This window comes from Myotis yumanensis, unplaced genomic scaffold (assembly GCF_028538775.1).
Source record: "Myotis yumanensis isolate MYYU_CA2020_CCGP unplaced genomic scaffold, mMyoYum1.0.hap1 SCAF_10, whole genome shotgun sequence".
Classification (NCBI taxonomy): domain Eukaryota; kingdom Metazoa; phylum Chordata; class Mammalia; order Chiroptera; family Vespertilionidae; genus Myotis; species Myotis yumanensis.
The window spans coordinates 29,495,386-29,508,560 of record NW_027223761.1 but is presented as its reverse complement, the minus strand read 5'-3'; the positions used below and the strand labels follow the sequence as shown (position 1 = coordinate 29,508,560).

The 13,175-nt window shown below is 46.2% G+C and overlaps 1 protein-coding gene across 1 annotated transcript; it reads right to left on the bottom strand.

Moving 5' to 3' along the window:
* Positions 1-1,109: 1,109 nt before the first annotated feature.
* Positions 1,110-2,102, bottom strand: LOC139018008 (mas-related G-protein coupled receptor member X2-like). Its single transcript, XM_070426645.1, has one exon. It carries the CDS (start codon positions 2,085-2,087, stop codon positions 1,110-1,112), a length of 978 nt encoding a protein of 325 aa, XP_070282746.1. The 5' UTR covers positions 2,088-2,102.
* Positions 2,103-13,175: the final 11,073 nt, after the last annotated feature.

The window sequence follows — 13,175 nt, the reverse complement described above, 5'->3', positions numbered from 1 at the left end:
GGGGTTATAGAAATCTTCTGTACTTTCTGTACTATTTTTCTTAAAAAGTGGTTTAAATTTTAAAATCTATTAAAATGTATAAGCAAACCAGCAGCTGAATAAATATTTACAATGTACATAACTAACCAAAGCCCCATTCGACATATATCAAATCTCCTACAAATGAATAATGATAAAGGGCAACACTTAATAAAAATTGGAAAACTGAAAAAGACACTTTAAGAAATACAAGTAACCAATAAGCTCATGAAAGGATGCTCATGCTTGCAAAGGTTGAAAAATGGTGAAAACAATGTACTTAAAGAGGGTGACTCAAATCTGGCAATGGGGATTTAGCAGAGACTTGACTTGAAAATCACCATATGTTCATTCATTAATTCACTTATTCAATCCACATTTATTATGCTAAAGAGCTAGTCCAAGGCCTGCCAAAGTCATCAAGGACTGCTCACTGGGGCTTGCTTGAACTTTAATTCATTTAATTTATAGAGACAGTGTAGGAGAATGATCATAAAAACCTGTCAAAAATGTAATGTTCATGTAGTTTCTATCAAGTTCAGTGATGAAAGAAATTTAGACTTTTCCTGCACTTCACTCATCTTCTGCTGTAGGTGGGATTCTTCAAATGTGAGAGCAGTCCTGGACCCCAGAGATGGCAAAGCTCCCATGGGGATGGGGTGAAGGCCCTGGTCAAGGCAGTCCTGGGACAATGCACTCTGTGTTTCTTTCTTTTTTAAAAAAATATATTTTATTGATTTTTTACAGAGAGGAAGGGAGAGGGATAGAGAGTTAGAAACATCGATGAGGAACATCGATCAGCTGCCTCCTGCACACTCCCTACTGGGGATGTGCCTGAAACCAAGGTACATGCCCTTGACTGGAATTGAACCTGGGACCCTTGAGGTCTATCCACTGAGTCAAACCAGTTAGGGAACACTCTGTGTTTCTTTAACAGGCACTGGCTCACTTTATCCGCAGGAGCTGGATTATTATGTTAATTGTTTTAATTCCAGAGCCCAGAGGTCAAACATGGTAAGAAAACCAACCAAATGAGATGGACAAAGCTGGCTTTCAAAGTCACATCTGTCTGAACAAAGCAAGACTCTGAATCAGGACACCAGATTTCCTGACATGGCCAGGGTTCCCCCAGAAAGGCTTTCTCCAGGTTCATCCACCTCAGGAGTGTCTTGCAGAGCCCTCTGGAGAATCAGCCTCAGGGTGTGTCTCCGTTTCCACCATCGCTGCCTGAAGGAGCCAACGAAGAAGTAAATGATGGGGTTGGCACAGCTATTGACACAGGACAGGAGAACTGCCGCCAAGAAATGAGGAACGAAGGCATCCAAATCTTTTTGAAACCAGAATACAAGGAACCAGATGATGCCGTAGGGTAGTCCACAGAGGAAGAAGACCAGCACTGTGAGCACCACGGTGGCATAGAGCCTTGTCAAGGGAACCCGGTTGGAGCCACAAAGCAGTCTGGTCATCAGGGCCAGGCTGAACCCAGTGAGAAGCACAAATAACAAAGTCAGCCACGCCACAGTGATGAAATCCAACACTGGGCACCAAACGTGATGCATCTTCCTCACCAGGAAGCCACAGTAGTTCCCTTCCAGGATGCTCAGCAGCAGGGACAGGGCCCACAGCAGGGCACACATGCCCGCTGACCAGTGTCTGGGGCGGCGGCAGCGGTACCAGATGGGCCACAGGACAGACAGGCAGCGCTCCGTGCTGATGGCGCTGAGAAAGCTCAGGCCTGAGATGTAGGCAAACACGGACACAGTCATGAAAAAGTGCGGGATGGCTATGGAGATGAGAAAGGAGTATCTGATGAGCCTTTCTAAGGCATCTATAATATAACAGCAGAGTAAGAGGAAGTCGGCTCCAGCCAGGTTGAGGATGTAGACGGAGAAAGCGTTCCTGCGCATGCGGAAGCCCAGGAGCCAGAGCACCACCGAGTTCTCCGCCAGCCCCACCAGGGCCACGATGGCTGTCAGTAATTGCAGGATTAGGAACTCCGTTTTGAAAGTTTGTTCTCTTCCACTTATTGATGTGAATTCACTGCTCCAGGCTGTTACAGATGGATTCATGGTCGAGAACCCTCCACTGGTGCCACTGGAACAGAAACAAGACTTGAGCACCTGGTGCATGATCAGTGAGTCTCATGATCAACCTGCTACCTGGGAATTACTATCTGTGTTACAGAGGGTGGAAATGGAGGCTTGCAGAGAATACAATACCAAAGGCTTCACTGCCTTGGAGTCCTGGAACCTGGATTCAAACCCAGATCTCTCTGACTCTAGAGTCAGGGCTCTGTTTACATAACACGGACCCTCTGCTGACATGGAATATTCTGTAGTCCAAATGTCTCCACTCATAGTTGGAGACCATGTCGTGTCTGCTGGAGGCAGGAGGAGAATAGTCTGTATTCTCTTCATTTGACGTCAAATTTTATTTCCTGCTTCTCTAACCTCCTCTGTGTCCTAGGAGGACATGTCTATTTCCCTCACCACTAGGCTCACCTCTGTCTCCTGGGTGCTCTCAGGAAGGAGAGACACTGGCAGGTGGTAGGAGGGCAGGAGGAGGGCAGGTTGCAACTCCCTGGCTCTCTGCTGTCAGGCTATGAGTTGGCCATGATGGTATTACTCTACCTGAGGACATAGCCCCTGTCTAGTTGCCTTTCTTATGGTCATAATGACAACCACTGCCACAGCCCTCCCTGTGTTCTGGTCACCTTCTTTCCCTCTACCCTTCAGCAGTAGCTCCCTATTATGACTTATCTTTAGAGGCCTCTCTATCTTTATCAGTTTCCCTTACTCCTGCTCACCCCTTTGTACATAGTCCCTTTATTAAATTCTCTTCAATTACTCATAAGTTTGTGCCTTGTGTTTTTTGCTGGGACAAGAAAGATACAAACATATAACAATCAAACAAATCCATTGAGCAGTAAGCTAATGTGTAAAAGCTGAGTTATTAACAACAATTCAGGTTTGAAAACAATGTCTGTGAAGCAGAAAGGACCTGGATCCCTCACAGCCTAAGCTACCAGCACCCAAAGCTTCCCTGAGGGAGCTTCATGTCTCTGGACTCTCCTTCAGGGATGCTCATGGCTCCTTGCATGCTCCACCCCAAGATGCAGTCGTGACCATGTGGGCTAAGAGGGAGAAAACAAAACTGCCTTTGAGAGAAGGTAGTTCTGAGCCGACTCTTACCTGAGCATCATCTTCTAGTTGAAGGTGGTGAGTAGAAGAAGAGGAGCTTTCCAGGGAGTGCCGAACACCAGAGAATGCTCTCCTACCCCTGGATAGGAGGTGTCTGCAGGAGCAGGAGTGGAACCTGATGACCAAGAGAGGCTTATCAAGATGCTGGGCAGCCCCTGTGACTTCCTGCGCAAGGGGCAATGCCAAGTGAGATTCTGGAGATGTGAGACAAGGGCCTCACGAGATGCTTCTCAGGACAAGTGACTTATCTCTTCCTCTTTCCATCTTACCCCATCTGGTCCCCCTCCAGTGAGGAATGGCTGAGCTGCAGCATGTCACTGCCCACTGTGGGCATGTGCAGGAAGCCCACCCAGCAGGCAATGCGAGCTTCCATCGCTAAAGAAGAGTTTGCTTGGCATTCAGGGCCCTGCATGGCCTGGCTCATCTGATCTGTTTCCTTTTACTCCCAGGAGTAATGTATGCACATTAACTTATTTCAAAGGACACCAGAGTATGTAAAATGAAATGTAAAGTCTTTCTTGATCTCATCTCCCAATGGCAACTGATGTTTGCACTCCCCATTTTTAACTCCTTTATAAGTTATTTTATAGCTTTGCATAATAAACTTCATTTCTAGTTTTGAGATATCAATATCAACAACTGTGTATATTGTGTTTCCTTATAAAACATAAGAAATTTAGCACACTACATGCACTACAGTAACCCCTCTCTCTCTCCTTATGACATTTGTTAGCTAGATTATTTTCACATGATGTGGGGATGACCAGTGTTTTCAGCTTTAGCTCCTATGACTTCCTTTTATATGCCCATGCTGCAGCCAAATTGAGTTACATGGCATTTCCTTAAAAAGTTAACTATGAAGCATTGGAAAAAATGGGAGAAACTTATTCACTCAGTTCTGTGTTTACCCAAGTCTACTGTGTGCGTATGCTGTGCCAGGCAGTGATCCAGACAGGGAAGATGCAGCGATGAATATACACAGAAATATGTTGGTACATTCCAGATGAGCTGGGTGACTCACCCAGGGAAAGAGTGTTGATGGAGAAGAGTTTTGAGACTCAGCATTAGGGCCTCCATCCTCCTGGGAGAAGAGGTTGGCCCAGCCACCGCAGTAGTAAGAAGCAGCTACTGAAGGAGGTGTAAAGGAGGAGAGCACTGTATCCTGAGGCTGAACTGAGGAAATGCTTGTGCACATGGGAGTGAGCAATAGCTTTAATCCAACTTGAGAGACTAAGATGAAGACTAAGAGTTAAATTTGGGACATGCAGTATAGAGTCATTGCCGATCATGACAGGCATGGTTCCAGGGGATGGTGAGGCTGGGAGGTTGCAGGAGTTGGCTTAGGAGAGAATGGCAGGATAATCCCCCTGGCAAATCCCAGGGAATCAACTGACAATCATGACTGTGAAAGACAGCTCAGAAAGATGGTTGGGAACAAAATTCCTCTGCAGATGTTAATAGCTTTCTCACAGATTAAAAAAATTAGAACATATAATAAAATGAAACCTCAACTACTTCTGGAGAAAATAGAAAGGTGTGAGAACTGTGTCGCTCTAACAGATATTAGAGGCTATTCTTAAGCGTTAGTGAAAACAACCATGTTGTGTTAATATGCAAACTGGCAGAGAGATCGACAGAGCCCGGTAGAAAGTCTCAGGAATTAAAATATGTGCACATGGAGTCAGCTTGTGCTGAGGGGGCTATTTAAGAATGGAAGGCCTGGCCTGGTCAGCCTGGCTCAGCGGTTGAGGATCGACCTATGAGATCATGGTTTGATTTCCCGTCAGGGCACATGCCCAGGTTGCAGGCTTGATCCCCAGTAAGGTGTGTGCAGAAGGCAGCCAATCAGTGATTCTTGCTCATTGTTGATGTTTCTATCTATCCCTCTCCTCACTGAAGAAAAAAGAGGGGAGGGAGAAAAAAAAGAATGGAAGACTTGGAGGTGAACTATTTAATGATTGTTATGGGCAACTGGGAAGCCATTTAGAGTAAAACATAGCAGACATTGTACTTCACATTTTACAACCTGTTACATTTCAAATGGATTGCATATTAAATATGAATAAGAAAATCATATAGAATTAAAAGAGAACATGAGAACATTCTTTTGTAATCTTGGATTGGGGAAGATCTTTCTAACCATGACACAAAATTCAGAAATCATAAGTGAAAATAATGATTTTAAAAAACTATGAAAATAATTTTCCTGCATGGCCAGCATCAGCAAGTTAAACAACAATCTGGAAAAATATGTATAATGCATACCTTGGACAAAATCCTATATAATGAAAGCCTAATATGCAAATTGTCCCCTTGACCAGGAGTTCGACCGGGAGTTTGACTGCTTGTTATGACATGCACTGACCACCAGGGGCAGTGAGGAGCATGGCTGGCATCAGCCATGTAGCACTGGCAATGGGCAGCAGTGGTGGCACTGCTGGCCCAGTGGCAGTGGCGGGGGGCGGGGCTGTTGCCCCACTCACAGGTGCTGAGGGAGCTGGGAGGTAGGGGGGGAGGCCTGTCCTGGGATTGATCATCTCATAGACTGTGACCAGCGGCAGGCCCTGATCGCCTGGTTGGGGCTGGCCCCGGGCTGGGACAGGAAACTGGGCTGCAGTGGCAACCAACCTCCCTTGGCACCTGGGGGGTGGGGGGGGGGGCGCTGTGACCTCTTTCTGGCTACCTGGGGGCAGGGATGATAGGGACAGAGGTACGATGAGAATGTGGGGTGTCTGCTGTGGGGTGTCTGCCAAGCTTGCTCTCACTCCCCCTGCTACCCTCCCCCGGGACGCCAGGGCTCACACACCGGGGAAGTACCTGTGCTCAGGTTTGTGTGTGTGGCTGATTTTACTACATAAACTTGCACAGATATAGTTTGAGTGGGTGCTGCTCATCCCTGTGTCAGGGTCTGTTGTCATTCCACTCCATGTGGCCATCACCAGCCAGAGAAAGCCCAACACATGTAATGAAACCAAGAAAGTGGGAGTATCCTTATGATGTCATTTGATCTCTGGATTTGCTATGCTGGAGCTAGCTTCTCTTGCAGATTCTCCATCGTTTGAATTAATGACAACCCATTTTTGCTAAAACTAATTTTATTTGGCTCCGTTTTTTGCTCACACAACCACAAACATATCCATATGAAAGCATGTATCCTGTAGTTCTTTAAGCATCTCAGGACATATTGCTCTCTCTTTGCACTGTGAGTGCTTTGAGAATAATGACCATGACTTCATGTCTCAGTGCCTGGAGCAGTATCTGGCCCAATGACCAGCAAATTTCTTTTTAAGTGCACACATTGAGTCTAGAAGCATGAGTGAATTAGTGATTGAATAGACGACGTGGGGAGATGTGGGTTGGGTAGTCATTCTGGGCAGAGAACTTTTAGAACTTATCTGTCAGTAGAAGAGCAAAACAAAATGAAGACAAAGACTATTGGGCAGGATAAAGTCCAGTTTAAAATTTACCCAGCATGTAAGAAGCACAGCCCTTGTAGGAAATAGACTCATGTGTAGTTACCTTAGATTAGTTTCTCACTTCCTGTAAAATTTGGAAAGCGGTGTACTGAAAGAATGGGGGAGCAGGTCACTGTGATATAGAGGATCACTTTGGGAAAGTGGAAGCAGCATATGCTGGGGTTTGGAATGGGGACAGAAAAGTCACTGGGTTACAGAATCCTTTCTATAAAAACACTTGTGGGGAATGATTTTACAATCTCTTGTGTCTTCTTGGTCAGGCTGGAAGACTACGGTAATGAGAATGACATATGGTGGCAGAGCCACAGGGGGCTGGAGCAAATGATTAAGATTAGCTTGAACTACTGGCTGGATAAAGGGAAGAACAGTCAGAAAGAGGAGTGAAGCTGGGATGAGCTGAGGAGGGCAGGAGGTAGGAACTCCCTCATGAGAGCACGGTGCCCCTTCTCACTGAGTTATGGTTATCTGCAGTCCTTGCATAGGAAATCACATGGCTTCTCAGGCTCTTGGTGACACCAGATAAGGCAGCACATTGTGCAAGAATCTTCCCTATCAGAGGACCAGAAATTCGTTTCAGAGTCAAGAGCTCCAGGAAGAACTTCCTACTTCAAGGCAGCTGAGCTGACTTTCTAGTAGGGACAGAGGAGAAGGAAGGTAAAGGCTGGTTAAATCCTTTTTTCCCCATTTCTTTGCCTTTTAGGTCAAAGTGCTCTTGTTTAAGCAACAGCCAGGTTTCTCAGAAAACCCGGGGATCGTGGAGACAGGAGTTCTAGGGCTTCTGTTAGCTGTGTGGTGAGGGAAGCCTGGAGCCATGTTCGCCTGACTGGGGCGAGCCAGCTCCTGCCTCTCTCTGGTCCTTCCTCTCTGTTTTTTCTTTCATTCTGTGTTCTCCTGTCTGTCATCCATTTTGATCTGCTGTCAGGGAACATGAGGTGTAGGTCTGGGGAGATTCTAGAAATAAAAATAAGCTTGGAAAAACCAATATTCTAGCTTTCCTGGTTAGAATGTCTTTTTCCTCCCCACAAAGTACCACATAATTTCATTTAACATATATTTATTAAATGTCTACTTTGTGCCAGGCACTGGGGAATCAGGGGGTGAATATCACAGACAAAAGTCCCAGTGCTTGTTGAAATTACAATCTGGAGATATTTCTATGCACCGTTTATAAGCTTGGTTTGATTGGGTGAAAGTCTGGTTGAGATGTCTTGTTTGATATGACCGTATTCAACTATCAGCAAACTGCCATGGAAGGCATCTGCCCACTACACCTTGGTGTTCTGCTCTTTCTTGAAGCTCCCTGCATTGTGCTGAGCCATACTGGTTTCTTTCACTCCATCAGCATCTCTCCAAAGCTCATAGAGATCCAGATTTCATAGGTGGAGGGGACCTTCATCACCACATTACAGATGGAAAATCTGAGAGAGAATCATCGATCAGCTGCCTCCTGCATGCGCCCCACTGGGGACCAAGCCCACAATCTGGGCATGTGCCCTTGACCGGAATCGAACCTGGAACCCTTCAGTCCTCAGGCCGATGCTCTACCCACTGTGCAAAACCAGCCAGGGCTACCATTTTTTGAATGACTTTAAAGACAGTTAAGTGAGTGAAGAGACAGCACATGTTCATGCATAAGAACTTTTAATATTGAAAAGATATGAATTATTTTAAATTTCTCCATTGTATATTTAATGCAATTCCAATAAAAATCTCAATAGAATTATTTAAATCTTTAATAAGCTGATATATGAATTTTAAAAGAAACATAAAAATAGATAATATTCTTTTGAAAAAGAAGCATACAGAGAAAGGATTTTCATTTTATGATCACTTGTAGTATTTAAGACTATATGGTACAGACCTAGGGATAGACAAATAGGTCAGTAGATTAGAAAAATAGCTCAGAAACAGATTCACTTGAACACCAAATTTTGATATATGGTAGAGCTAGCATGGGAGATAAAAGGGGAAGAAGGAACATTTTATTTTAAAAAGCCAAGAAAAAATTATTATTATTGTGGCACCAAAACCAAATATAACGTCTAGTCAAGGTCGGTCACGCTCTCAGTATATGATGCTCAGGATTCCAACCCTTAATTTCTATGCAATGTGATATCCACTTAGTCATTCATAAAACAGGAATAATGTCTGCCTGTAGGTATTCTAAGGGAGGCAGAAGCAAGGGGAAGCAAAGGCTTCTGGTCATTGAAGTAACACATCAGATGAAAAAGGAATACAAAAAAGTGACATTCCACCTGACACCACTTGGTGGCAGTCAATGATTACTGTGGGGGATCATGCAATGCTAGACTAGGGAAGAGGGAGCCGAAGCCACTGAAGTTTGGGAAGAGGTCCAATTTAAAGTAGGATAGTGTTGGTTAAGCATCGTTGTCCTGTGCACGGAAAGGTTGCCGGTTCAATTGTTTCGATCTCTTCCTTCTTCGCTCTAAGCATGTCCTCGGGTGAAGATTATATCTATAAATATAGTAGGATAGTGAAGGGAACCCATGTTTTTTTCTAGCTGGTTATTCATGAATGGCAGTGAGGACAGTGTGGGGCAGTGTCCATGACTTTAACCTCTGGAATGGTCATTCCCAGCCTCAAGTCCTGGACCTAACAGGATTGCTAATTAACTTAGCCTTACTAACAGTTCAGCTACTTACCCTCAGTCACTAACCCTCAGTTTCCCCATTTGTGAAATGGTGATGTCTGCCTATAGTGTTGTTGTGAGTCACTAAAGTCACAATTGAGTGCTTAGCACAAGGTAAAAAATCCTGTGACTGACCAGAACCTGCTCATCTTCATCATTATCATCTTTATTACCCCTACTCCTTTCCCAGACATCCACAAGCCTCTGAAGCTGGGTCTTGAAATCCAGGACCTCAAGGCCAGCAGGGTCTGAAGCTACACGGCCCACAGTGGGCCGGCAGTGGGCTGCACGCGGCTCTTCCACTGCTGCTGTGCTGCTGAGAGCCCCAGTTTCATGTCTGTTGCTGTGTCTCTATTAGAGTAGACACCTCGTGGAAACGTGGGCTGTAGACTGGCAAACCCTGTAAAGTTGTAGAGCAGTGGTTCTCAACCTTCTGGCCCTTTAAATACAGTTCCTCATGTTGTGACCCAACCATAAAATGGATTTCGTTGCTACTTCATAACTGTAATGTTGCTACTGTTATGAACCATAATGTAAATATCTGATATGCAGGATGGTCTTAGGCGACCCCTGTGAAAGGGTCGTTTGACCGCCAAAAGGGTCGCGACCCACAGGTTGAGAACCTCTGTTGTAGAGGATCATTATAACTAGTTGGTATAATTCTTCAGCTCTCTCAGACATTTGTTGAGGAGCAGAAGGGTAAGACTCTCTGCTACACAGGTCACAGCAGACAGCAGCTCCTCTTTGTGTCTTTGTGGCTTCAGGGAGCCCCAGTGACCTTCATGTCTCCCTTTCCTCCTGGGTTCCTTAAGATCCCGCTGCTACCTGGTGAGGCTCAGTAGTCTGGTTTTCTCCAGCTTCCTCTGCTAGGGTTAGACCAGGGCTGGGTGGGGAGGGTGTGTGAGTAAACACTGTGGTGGCGGGTTGGACAGCCAAGGAGGAGGGCAGAGGTCCAGACCCAGACTGGGTTCCACTTCAACTGCAGCTTTCTGAGGGCTGGTTGGAACCAGGCCTTGTTGTGGTTGCTGGATGGAGGAGACCTGTGGGGTCTGGGGACTGAGGGGTCACTGTACTAAACCAGCTCCTGGGATGGGGCCGGGCTTTAGAAAACCAGTGTTGGAGGGTTGGGCTCATGCCCAATTTATAGATTGGAGTGGGGAGTTGGGCCTTGGGAGAATGAAGAGGAAGGGCTTACTGGAGCAGAATATGTTCCAGAATGGAAGGATCCATACAGCGTCAAACTGTCTTTTCCTGTACCTCCCAAATACCTCCAATCCCGTGTGCACGCAAGCCTTGTGCTCTGTGCTCTTCCCTCTTCTCTGCCTCTTGGAATCCCCTTTATCCTTCGCGCTCTCGTTTGGAATACAGCTGGTTATAGGGTACTTTCCTCAGTTGTAACTCCCATGCTCTGCCCCGTAGGTTTGACACAGCACACGCTGCTCTATCTTGATATTTAGGGGTCTGTCCTTTAGGTTGGGAACTTCCTGAGAGCAGAGACCATTCGTTCATTGGTTTATTCATCCACTTATTAAATAAATATTGATTGAGACCCATTGCCTGGCAGGTTCTGCTTTTGGTGCTGCAATTTGTGCAGAGAGCCAGGCCTGAAATCCATGTCCTGACTCCTGGCCCAGTGCTCTTTATAACAGACGTCCTACCTCCTGCTCACCTCACCCGGAGCCTGAGCCCCTAGGTGTACATCAGGGGAGCAGTGCCCAGGGTCCACCTTCTCTCAGAGCCCTGACAGGTGATACCCTGCAGTATTTGTGGGCAGGTACAGGGAGCTGGGAGGCACCTCTCTGCCACCTCTCTCTTCTTCCTAGATAATATCAGGCAGCAGTAATAGAGACACACACTTTCCTTTCCTGCCTCTGCCCCCTTCTCCCATGGGGCCATAGAGACCAAGCTCACTGGGTCTGGCTGCAGCCCTGGTCAGCCATTCCTGGCCATGTGACCTTGGGCAAGTTCCACCAGCTCTTCAAGCCTTGGTTTCCTCGTTTCTAAAAAGGAGATAGCGAGAGCATCTTCTCCCTGAGGTGTGAGGAGAATCTCTGTGGTTCTGCACCATTGATAAGTGGCAGTTCCTGTCCTCCCTGCCCCACCCTCACTCCCACCCCACAGGCCTGAGGACTGAAGTCCACTCCCATCCGTGGTAAGTCAGGCTCCAACTCAGCAGATTCAGAGCTAGGAAGGTTGATCTTCCTCCTCTAGTACCAGGTCCTAGATAGAGTAATAACAGTAATGACAATAATAGTGATGATAGTAATTACAGCACCATCTATCTGTGCCAGGCATTGCTAAAGCACTCTATATTTATTAAATCATATAATCTTCACTACAACCATATGAACTAGGTACCATTATCACCACCCCCCTTTTCTATGTGATGAAATTAAGACACAGAGAGGTTAAGAAATGTGTCCAAGATCACACAGCTACTGAGTAGCTGTCTGAAAGTAAGAGATATTCTGTGTAGCTGTGGTACAGCTGGTTGCCACAGCACACGGCCAAATGAAAAAGATGAGCCTAGGATATGTGAAGTGGGACATAAAAGATGCCCAGCACATCTAGGAACCCTCTTCTCAGGGCACCCAGACACCCTGTGAGCCAGGCCTCTGCTGACTCTTCCTCCTATTGGGTGCTGCCTGCATCAAAGTTCTGGAGGAGGAAAAAGGCAGGGGTGGGAGTAGTTGGTGGTCCATGCTTCCTCCTCAGGACACACAGGGCTTCCAAGAATTCTCCCAAATGTCCAGAGTCCATGTGGCACAATATTCGCTGTGCTTTGAAGTACAAAAACACAGAGCTCACACATGGCCCTGAAATGAATCATCAGGTTTTCATTTCCTCATGAAAATGTTCTCCAATACACTGGACTCTAACCAATTCCTAAACTGCTTATGACAATTCAAAATGTCATTTTCCATTCTGCCTCTGTTCTAAGGACCAGAGCAGGGTAGCCAGAGAAATGGACTGTGAGAATCCCACGGAGGCAGACAGTGGCTGAAGCATGTCTAACAATGTGAGGGTGTGCCCATCCCTGGGGGTGTTAGGTGTCTGGCAGAGGGTGACTTGCGAATTTCCTTGGGCTCTGATAGTCTGACGCATTGTCATTCTGTTAGTTAATCTTGGAAATCTCTGGAGAGGATGACTCAGAGTCAGCCATTCTGAGCAGGGTAGTCAGAAGAATACAGTCCTGGTTGTTCTAGTTTCTAGGAAGTATTTGGAAAAGTCTTGATTGATGAGTGATTAACGACTCTCAGAGAATCTTCTTTCCTCCATTCCAGCCTCTCCCAGGGCCCGTCACAGGGGCCGTCAGAGGGGCCGTCACAGGGGCCTGGTTTCCTCTATGCACACAGAAGGAGGGTTTGTGGCCCAGCAGGTCTCCATCTTGGGTTTCAGCTGGGAAAAAATTAAAACCTGAAGTAAATGGAACCCATTACGTTTACAATTGAATTTCAAAGGGCCGATTCCCTAAAATGCTCTCCCCCAACCAAATACTCTGAGCTCAGAGCACTCAGAGCTGTCCTCTGGAGACAAGGAATGTGTACCGTCCCCTGCCCGCCAAGTGTGTTGAGTCAGTCTTGCTGAAGTCCGCCAGCCTGGGGCTTCAGCCACCTTCTTTATTACACTGCAAAATCTTCTAAGCAGCAGCAGTGACAGTAAGGATTTACATTTGTACAGAAGATTGCAATTGACAAGGTACCTCCGTGTTCATTCCCGTTTGATCCTCAGAAGAGCCCCAGTGACGGGGGAAGTGGGACATGTCATTCCATCAAACAAACCAGGAATGTGAAACTCCGAAGACATATCTTAAGGACTTGAGCAAAGGCA

Bases quoted from the DNA above. Each gene is read 5' to 3' on its own strand.
- LOC139018008 (XM_070426645.1), bottom strand. From the start codon at position 2,087: ATGAATCCATCTGTAACAGCCTGGAGCAGTGAATTCACATCAATAAGT.